Source organism: Rissa tridactyla, chromosome 1 (assembly GCF_028500815.1).
Source record: "Rissa tridactyla isolate bRisTri1 chromosome 1, bRisTri1.patW.cur.20221130, whole genome shotgun sequence".
NCBI lineage: Eukaryota > Metazoa > Chordata > Aves > Charadriiformes > Laridae > Rissa > Rissa tridactyla.
In genome coordinates this window covers 134,668,911-134,685,460 of record NC_071466.1, presented here as the reverse complement: position 1 = coordinate 134,685,460, position 16,550 = coordinate 134,668,911, and the positions used below count along the sequence as shown (strand labels likewise).

At 42.3% G+C, this 16,550-nt stretch overlaps 2 protein-coding genes across 8 annotated transcripts in view; both read left to right on the top strand.

The window, feature by feature from the left end:
• Window positions 1-7,852, top strand: part of SCUBE1 (signal peptide, CUB domain and EGF like domain containing 1) — a 217,922-nt gene extending 210,070 nt beyond the window's left edge. For all 7 annotated transcript variants that reach the window (XM_054185747.1, XM_054185738.1, XM_054185731.1 and 4 more), the window contains one exon: window positions 1,129-7,852. In XM_054185747.1, the coding sequence (XP_054041722.1) occupies window positions 1,129-1,281 (153 nt within the window). In that variant the 3' untranslated portion in view covers window positions 1,282-7,852. The remainder of the gene's footprint in view (window positions 1-1,128) is intronic.
• Window positions 7,853-15,698: 7,846 nt separating this feature from the next.
• Window positions 15,699-16,550, top strand: part of TTLL12 (tubulin tyrosine ligase like 12) — a 28,442-nt gene continuing 27,590 nt past the window's right edge. The window contains exon 1 of the mRNA XM_054199482.1: window positions 15,699-15,884. Within this exon, the coding sequence (XP_054055457.1) occupies window positions 15,765-15,884 (120 nt within the window). The 5' untranslated portion in view covers window positions 15,699-15,764. The remainder of the gene's footprint in view (window positions 15,885-16,550) is intronic.

The window sequence follows — 16,550 nt, the reverse complement described above, 5'->3', positions numbered from 1 at the left end:
TCTGAGGCTAACCAAGAACTTTTACTAAATATTTGCCCAAGATAGTTCTCATTACCCTGATAGGGTCATAATATTTAAACTGCAAGGGTGGCTCCAACTTAAATTCTCTGTCTTCTGAGGTTTATGCTGGTATTTGGAGTAGCACAAAATCAGTAGCTCCGTTGGGCTGAGCACGTGCGTACATCCTTGGCTGAATCAGGAACTAAATGAAATGTATGCTAACATGATTGTCTGCTAGAAAAATTAGTTAACCAAGAATGAAGAAGCTATTGCTTGAAGAGCCTTCTTCAGCCTCGGTCTGGCATGTGTTTAAATGAGTCATTAAGTTAGAATTTCCTGTGCATTAAAAAATGTATTTACCTAAATCACTGTCCTGCCTCAACAAGACACAACCATAATGTAGCATTGTAAGGTCTCCGTGAAATGGTTTTCCAAAGGCACAAGCAACACATTGGAGAGAATTGTGGAGGAAGGCTGGTGGGCTGCCATCTGTAATGACTAACTAATTAAAACTGAAAAAAGGCTGTTCAGAAGGCAAAATTCAGCCTTGTAAATGTACGGCTTGGAAGGACGGGAACTGATTAACAGCCACCTCCCCTGGCCATCCCTGCCCCAGCCCTGCCAGTGTTCTCTCACTAGAGCTTTGAGGTTGCTCGCGTCCCAGCTGCAGTGTATACGGTCATGCGCAGGCGCAGATGAACCTCTGAATCAAGACTTTACCAAGGTACAGGAGAAGGTCCTTAAAGAGCTCAGCAGCACTTAAGACCAGCCTTCTCTCTTGTTTATGGAGGGAAGGCCCTGGACAACAGCATGAAACAGGCTGGAAGGGCAGTCAGAGGCAGCATGCAGTTCTAATGCCGAACTTCTGCAGCTGGTTTGTGGTTAACCCAGCTGCTACCCTCTCAGCTCAGGACCTTCCAGGAATGCTAATTGCAAAAAAATATCCGGCACAGTAGAAAGATTCATCGGTATAAAACTCCACAGCAACACAGAGTAGTTTCCTCACAGTGCTTTACCCAGAATCAAGTTTTGCAAAAAAAACCTGGTAGTTGTTCGTTAAATTTGAAAGCTGTGCAGACACTAAATCCAAACCCTATTTTTATCTAATATATGTGTTGTCTCCCATAGGACAAGAAACTGATTAAAGCTCTCTTTGATGTACTGGCACACCCACAAAACTATTTCAAGTACACAGCACAAGAATCAAAGGAGATGTTTCCCAGATCATTTATAAAGCTACTGCGATCAAAAGTTTCCAGATTTCTACGACCATACAAATAGTCTACTGGTATTCAATTTTTGGTTACTTCGCATTCCTGTCAAATATTGTCTTTTCTCCATAGTAGAAACATTTGCTAATTTGAAGGCTCTTTTTTGCAGTCTTTGTTTTCAATTGTATATTGAAGAATACCTATAATGTTTTATAATCCTTAAAAGCCAATGTTCTGAATGGGATTTTTACTAGAAAAAAAACCTGTGCATCCTTGAGTGCATCTAGTTGAAGATCCAAATTTGTGTCTGCACTAGTGTATCTTCACTTTCCATTTGAAATTACATTATGTAGAAAATATTCTTTCTAGCTTTTTATTTTTCATCCACAATAACTTTCATCAAGGCAAAGAAGGAATCTATTCCAATCTGATTAAACTACCTGCAGATAAGTTCTGTTGTAGAAAGAAGTATGTAGTATAAATAATATTTGGATTTTGAATTGCACTTGAAGTTTATATTTGAATCTTTAGAAGAAAACAAAACAATCTAAATTTTGCGATTTCTCATTCGTGGCTTAGTGGAACTTCTGTCCCAGTAGAAATCAAAAGAGAAAAAAAGAAGAAAGAAAAAAAAAAAGAAACGGATGTATAATTTTGGTTTATGAATCACATAAGATTGAGTCCCATGCCCTAATGTCCTAATGTTTTTATCTGTCCTCTTCTAAACGTCTTCAGAGGTTTGCCACTGTCAGTGACTTCATTGAAACAGATTTAGCTCTGGATTTCCATTGGTCCCTTTGAAGGCATTTACTGTAGGATAGGTGAGAAATGAACAACAACAGTAGTAGTCTGTTTTTCTTTCCGTTATAGAGCATCTAATTAAGTACAATATATAAATATATAAATATATACTTCTATTTGTGGGTGCATTAGTAATGTTATCTTTAGTTACTGTAAATATTATTCATGCGTAAATCTCTACTCCCACACACCCTCTTTACTCATATCTATTTGTAACTTTGCTTAGATGATTAAATGACTTCTCCAAGTGCTTGTCACTTCCGTTAACACCAAACTGAAGCCTTTTGAAGTTTTATAATACAGGATAATGGTTTACTCTGGGACAATCTCCTTCAACATACGTTATTCCAGGAAAAATAACATCCGTTAAGATGCAGCTGCTGAGAGTCAGCTATTGCGTCTTCTTTGGGCACCTCTCACACACAGACCAACAGAGTTACCCCTGAGGACGACACACATGAGAGGAGCTCACCAAGGAAGAATTTTTGTTGGATCTGCCATCTCTAAACCGCTGGGAACATACCTGTGTCACGGGCCCAGACTCTAAGGGGTGTGAGGGGGTGAACAGGACAGTTCAGCAGCGCAGCTAGATGACTTGGAGGGCAGGCTCTGCAGTCTTCAGAGACCCGGTGCTCCCTTTTATCACGAGTTTGCAACCGCAGTGCCCATCAGCCACAGGGACTGTTGCAGACTGTATGGTCTGCAAGACCGCCTTAGCCTCATGGTCAGGCCTTCATCACAGAGCGACAGGTACTGGTGGGTTAAGATGATGATAAATCCTGTGTTTCCTGCTTTTTCCTGGCACAGGAGCTGATTTCAAGGAGAAAGTAGACATTTTTATTAGTATTTCAGTCTCTTTACTTTTAAGTCCCTTCCACTTGTATATCATTCTCCCTTTTGATCCTACAAGTCTATTATATTGAGAAATTACCTATCACACCCACATCCTTTCAGAAAAAGACTAACATACAGTTTTCCTTCACTGCATCTTTCTTGCATATCTACCCTGTAGTTTACCATACCCTTGGATGCTCTCAAAGACATACATTAAGGGTGGTTATGGTTAACAACTTACACTTTTTTTTGTCTTTGACCAAGTACTGTTTAAATTTGCAAAGTTGTTTTTGTTGGCTACAAGTGGTTGAATATCCCATTTCTATGAGACAACTTAAGTGTTTTGTTGAGTTTTTCTGCTTAGACATCTTTTAATTTTGCTTGTCTTCTTTCCTTTCCTGTTGAAGAGTATAATTTTTTCTTTCTATGCCTGAACAGTTTCAACTTAGGGTCTAACAGCTCATATTTTTCACTCATGGATCTTAGGTCTTTGACAAGCTTTCTCTTTAATATATATATTTATATATTAACTCTCATTTCAAAATGTAAAATTTCCATAAAAGTCATTTTTAAAGGCTGTTAAACCTAACTTTTTTGAGGATGTTGAAACTACTTTTATTAAATATTCATTATGGGTTACTAAAGGTGGACATTCGAAGAACATAGCATCAGTCCTAGATTCAGTGCATGCCTGAAACGAAAAGTTACATGTATTTTTTCCTTAACAGGAGTTATTTATAGAAAGAAATTAAACCTTAAAAAAGCAAAAATCTTTTTAGGTACTCAGTCATGTATAAGTGTATAGCTAAAAAACTACTTCAGCCAAACAGTATTTCGAAGTCTGATAGGTTATCCAGAATGATTAGAACGGGTCAGGATTGCAGCCATCCTACTGAAAGATATGAAGAATAAGATATGAACGACATGGAGAAAAATAACTTCCTTGTTCGCTGAACAATTTACAGTGATCTCTAGTATTTCAAATTTCAGTAAGCAAACTTTGGGACCTGATGCTGTGACGTGAGTTTAGGAAAATCCTTGCTAAAATTTTTGCTTAACAACCCACGTGTTTGGATGTAATACCACTGTACAACACCGGTGTTAAGCAGGACAAACCTTGTTCCACTCTGGAACAGGGCTGAAAGTAATTGCCTTACGAGTCCAGAAACTACTGGCAGCACCATAACATTTTGCAGGTTCTTAGCTACATGGGGAATCCCGTGCCAGATTGCAACTGCAAGAGGGACGTGTTCCAGTTGTGACCACTGTCAATGGGACCTCGGTACAGCTGTGAGAGGTGAATACAAGAGGGACTGGCTGCATTTAGCTCTGTTGCAACTTGCTGTGATTTACAACCACGTTAAGCAAAAACAGGGATTTGTCTAGTTCATCCTGACAGACAACCTGAGACAGGGCGCTCAGAGACTTCTGTAGCAAATGTAGACTTCGTGTTGCTGTAAGCAGCAAAAGAAAGAGAATAATTTGGCCTTCAAAAGTATAAAGTGAAATGCTTCTGAATATATAGGGGCTTCATGTGTATTTAGAAAATGAGTCAGGTTCAAGTGTTTGCAGCTCTCCATAGAAATGCCCTTGGATGTACAAATTTCTAATGAAATAAGTAATTACAAGCGGTATATAAGGACTGTCTGAACCAATTTCAGCTGATTTGTACAACAGGACAGAATTTTTACATCAGCTCTAAAAGTTAAAAATGCTTTGACTTTGATACTAGATTCATAGTTACAGAAACTGAAACAGCAGAAGGTGAGCTCAGCTCTTCATTTGTTAATGCAGGGGTAGGATGTCTTCATTGTCAGAAGTCAGAGAACATATTGCTACTATACAATAACAGTACAACAGGGAATGTATTCTTCTGTGGAGAAGACCTAGACACATGTGGGAATCAAAAACTATACAAGGAGAAATATGGCCACCTTTAAGAAAACCAGCTTCATGAAATTAATCAATGCATCGCAGAATATAAAATTTTGGCTTTTACTCTAAACATGAAATATTACATTTAAACATATTCAATAGATACAGCCCTGTATCTGTTCTTATGGAATTACATGTTGCATGCAGGATAGGTGCATGTGTTATTACAGGAAGGCTGAAGAAGTGTCTATTAGTGATTGCCCAATTCCACATCACAAACTGAGCTTTTTATTTTCAATTTGCAGGTGCCTGTATGCTGAAAAGCTGCACCTGTAGCACTTAACTATTTTAAGCCTCTCCTTCTGCTTTAAATACTGCACTTATTTTTAGTGAGATGGTGGTGAATCACCCCTAAACATTCTCATGTGCCACCAAGTCACCACCTGCATACCTGCTGCAGTCCAGGAGACTGCAACAATCAGAAGTTGCTAATCAAGCCCTAAGTCGTGCTGTGAAAGTGCTCGTTAGTGATTGCTGTGGGCAAGGTGCCTGTGTGTGTGCCATTTGAGTACAGGGAGCATCAGGATTTGGTATGCAATAGATCGCCGCCTGCATCTTGCCTGCAATAGCAAGGTTTATTCTGACTGAAGAGTCAGCTCACTGAAACTGGATTTAAAGCCACTGAATTCTTCTTTCAGTCCGTTTTCTTGCCTTCTTGCCCTGCCTTCCTTCCTCCATCATACATTAGATTTTTAGCTAAAGACCATTTCTTTTCAAAAGAAATTTATTTCCTCGTTGTGCCTCCCCCATAGAATAAAGTTAAATCACAGTGTGTTATAACCACTGACGATTTAGACTGATCTTTCCTACACATCAGCTTCATCCTAGGGTAAGCTTACTTAAAACTGGGTTACCTAGTAAGCTAGATTTAGTTTAGTTTAAGTTTAGTTTTAGACTAGCTTAAATAAATACAGGCTTGGTTGCAGAGTTTTCAGAGAGTCCGCATTCTGAGTTGTCAGCTGGTTTTGAAAGAGCAGAGCTCGCTTATGGTCCTCTGTAAGCAGAACACAAGGATGATGCCACATGAGCAAGAAACACGCTTACATGCATTAAGCATTCAAAGAGGGAAGTCAAACCCCACCCCATGCCCCTTTGTAAGCGTGCCCAACAGATTTATCAGGTCAGTCTTATCTACGAACAACCCAGTTTTAATCTGGTGGATAACAAGTTACAAACTTCAGGAGCAAAAGTAGTGGTGTGATTTTTATACAGGAACTGCTGGCGGGTCTTTGCCAGCAGAACTTAACCACTCTGTGACAGTTCCCATGTCTGGACTCCAGTTACCTTTGAGTGCTCTTAAAAAAGAAGCTGGAGTGAAATCTTCAACAACAGAATCCAGTGGCAAATTTCTCAGCCACCTCAGGGGTCTGGATTTTCCCTTTTCTAATTGTGGGAATGAGCAACACATGCAGTTACTTGTACCTGTGTAATGAGTTCAAATAGCTGCATTTTTTTCATAGTCTGAAACCACTGATTGATAGGAATAGTAGTAACTGGAGAAGTTCTATAGGCTCTCAATACTTTGAGACTTTAATTAAATAGTTTTCTAGGGCGAGGGACTGTTGTAAGCACTTGGGGGGGGAAAAAAAAGACTTCTGTCTCCCATAAGAATTTATGGAAGAAGGGAAATTTCTGTAAGGTAATATAAACTTATTCCTCACTATGAGACTTGGATTCAGACAGAAGTCTCACGTTCTTATCATAACGTTTTTCATCTGAATAGAAACAGACTGGGAAATAAACTCCTAATGTCAAAAAACTGTTATCTAAGTATCTGAATATATACAATTCCAGGTTTTTTTATTTCATTTATTTATTCTGTTTCATCACTAAGCTTTTAATCTATAAAATTAATATGTAATATACAAGAGTAAAATGTACAGAAGTACCTTTAGATGTAATAATTTAAACCATCTGTATTCAGAAAGCGGAGGTAACAAGTTTAAAGATATACAAACAATTGCAATCAATTTTAGCTGAATTTCTCAATATCTAGAAAAAGAAGTGGCTTTGCTTAATTAAACTTTATTTTAATGATTGTGAAAATATCTTTGTTAGAGTTTGGTTTTGTTACTTTTTTAATTAAAATTATTTTGTAAATATTGTTTTCTATGTTTTATACCTTAGAAAGGCCGTTAATTTGCATTGACAGCAGCAGATACCCAACATTATGATTAAAAAGGTACTTTAGGAGACTGGGGTGGATGTGGTCAGTAGTCAGATTCATCCGTCCAGATTACTGCTCCTGTTCTTTCTGCAGTCTCACTGGTGTCATAGGAAGAGTTCTCTGGGGCAATTTAACCTGCTAATTTTCATAGAATTGACTGTCAAGTGTCATTCCGAAGTGCTTACCATCTTCATAGCGTATAAAGGATATCTATTTTACAGTTAGTACTTCTAGTTCTTCTTCTGTCATTAGGATAAGAAACAAGCCAAAATTCACAAGTTAAAGGGAATTCAAAAGATATGCCCACATATAGTACAGAGACAAGGAAAGGAATGGTATCTGTGCACCTAGGTAGCAGTGGAAGTGATAAAACCTGGTATTGAATGGAATCATAGAGGATTTTTAGGCAAAACTGCCACTGAGGTCAGTGGTAGTTTCACCTACATAAAGTTCAGTGTATTGTGTCCATCATCTGTTAAGCAGGAATTTCTAGTAGACTAGATTTCAGGGGAAAATATCTGTGTGTGTAATACTGGTTTCTGTACCAATTTGCTCCGTGTAAATCACTGGGCACAAAGTGACATTTTGAACTAAACCCTTGTAGATGCTGCTGGGAATTCTAAGCTTTATTATGAATGTAAATTATGTACAAACAGCTATTTCCATATGAAATGTACTATGATAGTTTAGAGCAAAGATAGTGAATAACTGTACAAAATTTGATACTTAGAAAATAAAATACAGTGGTCTAAGCTTTACCAATATTTTAACAATACTGTCAGATTTGTAGTAGAAAATGTTGTTGTAAATGTACCTTATAAGAAAATACATTTCCTTTTGCCTCTGTATATTAATAGCTTTGATTTCTATGTCAAAGCTCAAAATGAAGCATGTAATAAAACTTTTGTTAAAATCACTTTCATAATAAACTTAAAATGGAATGGATACCCCTGCCTGGCATTTATTTGTGCACATGGAAGAGGCTCCGCACACTAGTGTAATGTAGACAGGAATCAGAAGAGAACTTCTCTTTTTTGATAGCATTTACCTATTTCGGTCTGATTTTCATCTTTAGGCAACAGAGGCATTTTCCTTCTCATCAAACAGCTGGAGCTTGAGAGTGCTGGGACACTGAGTTAAGTTACTTCCAAGTACACTTCAAGGAGAGTTTTGCGGAGGAAGAAGAAATCTTGGCTACAGCAAAGCACATCACCAACATCCCTCCAAGATCTTTAGCCATTTTTTCAAATAACTCTGACGTTACTATGTGTATAACGTGCAGGTGCCCTTACCCATGCCCCTCTATTGAGAAACTGCCTCAAAGAGAGAAAGAAGTAGGAAGGCAGCTCTCTTTCATTGGTGGGCCTGATGGGCTATCCCACCGCAAGCTGCTGAGAAGGCTGGTGACTTCCAAACTCACCTGCTGCTTGTCCCACTGAGGACTAGGTTGAGAGAAAACTACGCTTGCACCCAAAGCAATGATTTCAAGAGAGGTCAAAAGTGTCCTTTCCCCCTGTAGCCCTGCTGTAGAAAAAGTGTATTTGCCCAGGCCCTCCTTGCTGCTGAATTTTATGATGATAGTTACACTTCTGCAGTCCGAGATTACAAAGTAAGTAGAATTGGTACCATCAGTGGCCACAGTGAAACTCCCGATTCTGGTAATGACGAAAATGGATGATGACAGGCTGACAAAAAAGAGACTATCTGTATTGACACAAGAGCTCAGTTAGATCTGATTTAAATAATCTTTTGCAGTTTAAGAAGAAGTGCAAGTTGTCACTAAGGGTACACAGCACGCTAGACCAGACAAAAAGCATGGATGTTATTAATTCAATTGATAACACCTGATAACAGGTTTGCCACTCAGCAGTGCTTGTTAGATGAGCACAGCCAGCGGAGCATTATAAACGGTACAGCAGCCACCTACTGTAGAACAGATGGGGGACTTCATATACCAATACGGTGTGTGGTATTCTCCTGATACTCTCATGTAAGCAGTTTATCTTGTTAAGAGAAAGCATTTATCATATGACAGTATGCTCCACTGATTTTGTATATGTTGTAAATGATATAAGTACTATCAGTATGACTGATGACTATTGGTGTCACCAACAGGTTTGAAAGGCATAAAGAGACAGCCAGCTACATTATGGCTGCAAAAAATCAATTACTGCCTTTTTTGGCTAGTAGCAATCCACTTAGGTAATAGGAGCAGTTATCCTCATTACACTGGAGGATACAGTATCACTTTTATCAGACTACAGATGGTGCAATCTGAGATGGTGCTTGGCTGTCTTTATAGCTTCAGAGTTTTAAAGGAGTAAGAGGAAAAGTCGGCTCCTATCAAAGACAGAGAAAAGCTGAACTCAAAAATTCCTAACGGTCAAATTAATTACTGGTGATAAAGCATCTGCTTAAAAGGGCAAAAGCCACTGAAAGTTCAGCAGTTGTGACAACACGCATTTGCGTGTAAGATTCTAGTTTACTGAAATAGGCACTGCCTGATGTGAATCGCAGAGGGATCCATTCTAATTTCAGATCTTTCCATGACTTCCCAACAAGCTCACAAAACATAATGGCCTGATGAAAGACACTCTGGCACAACCCAGCAGGTAACTGAAGGCAGACTGGGCATAGATTTATTTTCTCTTTGTTCAGCCATCAACATTGACTGGCTCCTGGTGTCACAGAAGGGCTCTGTCCTATACAATCTTAGTAAAGGGCTATTTTTGCCTCTTAAAAATAACATCTAAATGAGCAGTCAGCTGTGAATCGCTGGCAACAGGTCTCCAAATCTTTATCTAAGTTGCAAATCAGACATCATTCCCAGAGCATTTTTAGGAGACACTCCCTGCCCGTGTGTATTTTCTTTCTCCCTCTGTTTTATGTAGCTGTGCTTGAACTCCTAGAGCACATTAAGCTAACAATGGGCTGCAGTATGCTTTCTGCTGCCCACAAGTGCATCTTGCTGCTGCTGTTGCTGCTTTGTGCCCCAACAAATTTCCCTCTATCATGCTACTAGGCAGGCAACATAAACATAGATGCACTTGCTCTAGGTAGCCACAGATTAGTTTTGCTACAAAATGTTTCTATGTTTAAAACATAAATCAAGAGATGTACCGTAAGTGCCCATCTCTGCATTTTATCCAGTATGGTATTTATTTAGGAGTCAGCACTGTTACCAGTCACAGCTTTTTTATGGCCATTTGAGGAGATCCCTCACTGACTAGCTGGAGAGCCCCAACACTGCCTGAGGATATGGATGCTGGGCACCTGGCCCATCAGCATCCGGAGCCACTCCAGCACGAAGGTGACACACATACCAGTTGTCACCTCCACTGTGTGCCTGCTGACACGCGGTGAGATACACTACATTCCAATACCACTTCTTAATGTGTAGAATAACATCACCTCCATCTCACTTGTATTGTGTGTACCACAGTATTCCTACATAACGGTCATACTTTTATAAAAGTAATATATTAGAGAACACGCTATGTATGCCTAAAGACACAGGAAAGGGAAGAACAGGGATCTGCCTTTTTGAAGACACACTTCAAACTGCAGCACTTGTGACAATCTGCAGCACTGGCTGTGGAGGTGCGGCAGGATGTCTTGGGACAGAGGGCAGCACATTGGGTTGCCAACATGGATGCGACACGAGGTGAAGATCCTTGAAGCTGCCTGCCAAGCTGGTTTTTCATATTGTACTGCCAGTATGAGGGCAGCCTTCCTCGACCCGAGTCCTGCAGGGGCAGTGAGAGTGCATCTTTGAAATTAAAACACCTGCGCTTGTCAGCATGTGTTATGTCAGTGTATAATGTAAATGCAGTAAATATGTTTCTTGGGGGATACAATAAGTAAAAGTATTGTTTGTGCCACACAACTAGTTTGGCTTATTATCCTTAAGACACTGATCTCATCAGACCTTTAGGTCAGAGACTGAGTCCAACCTGCTAAGATCATTCATCCACCTGGAAGCTGCCCTCCATGGCTCTTTTTCTCCAGAGCTTTTTCCAGACTCCACACTCACATGGGCACTCGTCCCAAGATCAAAACATGGGTTTCCCTCCTCACTCGGCTGCCCATCCAGGCACACAACAGGACAGTGCAGCCCCACTGTCACGTATTAGGCAGGGTATGGGAGAGTCTTCATATAAGGCCCTTGATAGACTCCAGCTGACAGGTGAGTATTGCGAATTTAATTAAATTCAGTGCTTTATTTTTCTGTCCTCCCTCTGTCAGTGGCTCATCTTTTAGCCATGTCATATGCAGAAATCTTTTCTACAGGCGTACATGCAGCATTTGTGTGCAGCTACGTGCCGCGACAATATTGCAGTTCTAAGCTCTGAGTTGATGACCTCATGGCTGTCTGAGCCTTAGGTGGCTCATCACAGAGTCATGCTCACAGCCTCACAGCTGGTTGCTGTCACTGCCTCTGCACAGGTCCCTTGCCAGGTGAGTGCAAAACACAGTCAATGCTGTTTTGGGGATTCTTGCAGTTGGAGGGATGCCGTACCTTCCCAAAAATGTACCTGTCCACAAAAGCGGGTAAGCAAAAGCTACACACAATCACTGCTATTTTGAAGCAGAAGAATACATTTTGCATTCTTACAACAGCATCTATGTGGTTTTAGGCTCATAGATACAGCTATGATAAAGTATTGACAGCAAATGATGTTCCTCTTATCTAAGCCCCTATCTCAGCTTTCCGTGCTTAGAAGTTCTAGTTTTCCTGTTGAGAAAGTTGTTTATTTGAAAGCAAATGGTTTCTTTGATAACATATTACAGCATTTATTGTAAAATGCACCAAAAATATGTCCCCTCATCTCCTTTTTATTACTATGTTAAGGGTTGCTTCTGCCCCTTACGTCCCTACCTCTCTTTGGGAGAAGGCTTCCATAACATGCTGCCAAAGAGGAAGGTTCTAATGTGAAATAATAGGAAAATGAAGTGGGGAATGTACATCTGATCTATCGGGATCAGACAGCCATAATAATTTGGAATAAAGCCAGAAACTGCCAGATTCACACAACTTTGTAAAACTCTAGTTGTGTTTGTTGGAGGCAAATGCTGCTTCGCATGCTGCTAACTCATGATAAATTCCTGCTACAGGTTGGTAGAGGGCAGGAAGTAAATAAGGTAGTGGTAGATAAGTTATTGGGAGTGCTGTGGCAGAGAGGCACAACGGCTGAACGGGCTGCCCCCACCACTAGCCAGTGCCAGAAGGCTAAATCCTCTTATTTTAGACTGGGGTAGTGCTAGTAAGCTCAGCCTTGCTGAGAACTTCTTGCATTCTCTGCAATTACCTATGTAAAATAACCCATTAAATTTAACAAGCACTTTGCCTGAGTAAGGACTGCATTATTCAGGCACTGTAAATTAGTCACTCTTCCTAAGAAAACAATCAGAGTAATATACTGTGGTAACTTTTTCTTTACAAAGATTATCCACAAATACCTGCTTTCATAATGAGAGGCTGACAGTGGTATCTCTGGGCTATGGCTCTGGCATCTACGCCACAGAGTAGGAACAACTGCTCCCGAAAGCCTCACTGTGCAGCTGGTGGCTGAAGGGGTGATGGGAGAGTGGGAAGCGCTGGACTCCACTTCCTGCTCCAGGAATTACTCCTGTTGTGGAAAACCAGCAAAAAAACAGGTAGGCTGCCAAGGACAGCAGTTGAGTAAGACCACATTAGGTAACTGTTGGACAAAGTCAGGGAACAGCCCACTTAAGAGTTGCTTCTGTGTCTCAGGGTCTTATCTACCCTTAACTCCAGTGACTCTGACTGTGTTTTATCATTACTCAGAGTTTATCAGCAGCACTGTAGCCCACCCCCAGACCTGCAAACGCACCCAAACAGCCTGGAACCACAGACAGCTGGCCAGCAGCCAGAACTCCTACCTGAAGTGCAGTGGAAGTGCAAACGAGCACTGAGAAAGCACCTGCCTGCACTTGGCGAGAACAAGAATTATGTAAATCTCACGTTGGAGCAGGATCACATTCCCCTTGCCTCCGGACAAGGCATGATCAGTGTGGCTCTACTGAGCAAAGAAATGAAAATACATCCCACTTTTCCTACTTGGTCTGTCTAGGGGAAAAAGGTTGAATTTTTTTTTGGTTTTTAGGAATTAAAAAGTTTGACTTAACTGTAAAATAATTATTACATATTTTCTGGGAAATTTCTTATTTCTATAAAAGTTATCTGGCAAAAAAGAAGTAAACAAACAACCAGTTCAAATTAGCACCCCCAATTTGAGACAGCATTCAGTTCAGTGAGCAAAATCTATGCAAAAAAACCAAGTTGTGTAACTGGATATACTCAACATAGACTGCGTAGAACTGTATCATGTTATGTGCATATATAATATGCCAGCAGGTACTGAGTCTATGGCAAAGACAGAAATGAGGGAAGGGTGGCACTGGGAACCTTGTCAGTAAGCAGGATCCTCATGAGAACTGCTTAAGTGATCTAGTCTCCACATTTTATAATACTAGTGCAAGATCACCATCACAGCCATCTTCTTTTTCCAAACTACAATATAAGCAAGAATGTCCTCAAACCCAGAGTAGCATGGCGGGAACCCAGTCAAGGAACACTGGAAATACAACTATTTTTTGATCTTCTGCTGTTTAATCAGGTAGGCCTCCTTAGCAGCATCCTAGTAAAGCCTTTATGCTGGGGAAGTGTGGGAACACAGCATGCAGTGAGGCAAACACAGTCTCAGGCAAAAAGGACTATTTGCCTGCATTTACTATTCAGATATCCAACCTGAGAATTGTGCTAGATCCTCAACTGCAGAACAGTGATGTATAGTCACAGCACGTAGGCTTCATTTTTAATCTCTTTCTACTCTCTCTGCGGCCAGCCAAGCTATTGCAGCACTTCAGTTTACAGACCCTCCACCTGATAACCCTGTGATAATTATATAGGACATCAGTTGAACAACATAAGACAGGGCAGTGAGCAAAGAGGTATTTCTTCAACATGACATTCAAGTACATTCTCCACTGACCATGCTCCATGAATTTGAGGCTTTCTTGACCAGCTACTGACCCTAAATTCCTGTTTCTAGAACCTGCCTTTTATTTCCAGGCCTGTAGGACACCCCTCCCAGTGCGGTGCCATGCTGCCAGTGGGAGCAGCACTGAAGTCAGATCCTGGCTTGATTTGAAGATAGGCTGGCAGAAGAAGCAGTTTCCACAGGCCCTGGTGCAGACAATCTGCTGAGGAAGCAGTGCAGGCACCCCCAGCAGCAGCAGCAGCAGCATCTCTCAGCCAGCCACAACAGCAGGCCTGCGCCCCGAGCAGCTGCCAGTGTCAGACACCTTGCTTCGCTCTTATAGCTTTATAACCATACCTGAGTTGAGACCAAAGCTACCAGTAACGCTTAGGAAGCCTCTGATTAAACTGGTTTTGGCTATTCCCTACAAAATCTGAGAAGGAATAGATTTTCTTAGAAATGTCTTCTAAAGAACCCAAGAAAAATACTAGGAAGCCACCTACCTGCTACAGTCACTTGCAAAGAGCACACCTCCCTGTGACACTGGCAGATCTTTAGGAGAGGCCTAATATTAAAATTCACTTTGTCAAAGTTTTTTTAAAAAAGCTTTAATATAAAAAATGACTGTTTGGCACTTATGTGGTGCCAGTTTTTCCTCTGCACACACAACTCAAAAAGAGCATTTCCTGTGCCTGGCAGTTAGCCCCTGTCACCTCTCACACCCAACCTGTAATCCACTTCAGGGAATGCTGTCATTTTGTTCATAGAATCATAGAATATCAGGTTGGAAGGGACCTCGAGGATCACCTGGTCCAATCTTTTCTTGGGAAAAGCATGGGCTAGACAAGATGGCCCAGCACCCTGTCCAGCTGAATCTTAAATGTGTCCAATGTTGGGGAATCCACCACTTCCTTAGGGAGATTATTCCAATGGCTGCTTGTTCTCACTGTGAAAAATTTTCCTCTTGTGTCCAATTGGAATCTCCCCAGGAGTAATTCATACCCCTTACCCCTCGTCTTTTCCATGTGACTCCTTGTAAAAAAGGAGTCTCCATCTTCTTTGTAGCCACCCTTTAAATACCAGAACATGGTGATAAGGTCTCCCCTAAGCATTTTTTTCTCAAGGCTGAACCAACCCAATTCTCTCAGCCTTTCCTCATACGGCAGGCTTCCCAGTCCTTTGGTCATCTTGGTGTCCCGTCTCTGGACCCTCTCCAGCCTGTCCACATCTTTTTTATAGAGCTGGGACCAAAAGTGAACACAGTATTCCAGGCGTGGCCTAACAAGCACTAAGTAGAGTAGGATAATGACTCCTTGCTGGTGCCCTTGGTGACGGTGATGCCCTTGTTGACACAACCCAGCATCCCGTTGGCTTTTTTTGCCACGGCAGCACACACTGTTCACTCATATTGAGCTTATTGTCCACCAGGCCCTCCAGGCCCCTTTCCACAGAGCTGCCTCCCCGGCCGGTTAGATCCCATTATTAAAGCTTAAGGGCAGGAGAAGAACAAAGCACAAGCAGAACCCACACCTGCTCGGCAGACTAAAGCCCCTTCAGACCCTCTTCTTCTCGGGGGGGGTGACACGGGGGACGGGGGTGTGACTGGAAAGCGGCCGCGTCCTCCGTGAGGGGAGCCACCACCCAACGGCCGCCCCCAACGGCCGCAACGGCCCCTCAGAAAGCCCCGACCTTGGCAACGCCCCGCCGCGCGCGCGCAGCTCCCTCCCTCCCTCCCTCCCAGGGACCGCCCCCCGCCTGCCATGCTCCGGTCCGCGGTGGGGCGGGCAGCGGCAGCGTCGGCGGCGCCCGGCCATGTCGGAAGACGGCGAGGAAGATCTGGCGGCCTTCGTGGCCCTGCACGGGGCCGCCCTCCGCGCCTCGGGGGTGCCGGCGCGCTACTGGGAGAGCCTGTGCCGCAAACTGCGTGGAGAGGTGGGTGGCCGTGGGCCGTTGCCGGGGGGAACGGCACTGAGGGAACAAGCCCCTTCGGCGGGAAAAGCCGCGCAGGAACACCCCCGGCCCTGCGCGGCTTTTCCCGCCGAAGGGGCTTCTTCCCTCAGTAAGGAGAGAGTGGCGGGGTGTGGGGTCCCTTCTCCCTTTCTCCCCACCCCCCGTGATGGTGAGGGGGGCCGTGGTGGGGGAGCGGGTTCCCCTTTGCCAGCCGGGGTGAAGAAGAGAGCTGAGGGGTTGCTGTGGGGAAGAGCTTCATGCCGATTGTGTTACCCAAGCTGCACAGCTTTTGGGGCTGGTGAAAAGAGATTGGGTGTGTTGCGCGTATCTGATTTCGTCTTATTGTTGTTAGCGTGAAGCTTGAAAGCGTTTGGGGATCCTGGTAACTGGAGATCCAGTATTGGAGGGTGTTGATGAATGTGTCCTAAAGCCTTCAGCCCTTTTTGCCAAAGAGGAATTTAGGAAAGCAATAGTGGTAGTATTAAAGTCAGGATGTTGACATATGTTAATGCATTACAGTTTGGCTTGGCTTTTACCTGATCTCTATTTATTTTTTTTTTAGTTATTTTTCCCTGTTCACTTCCATGCTGGTCTGCCCTGTTCTCAGTCATTTATAATTGTGCAGAGCTACCTCAGTCGGCTTGTCTT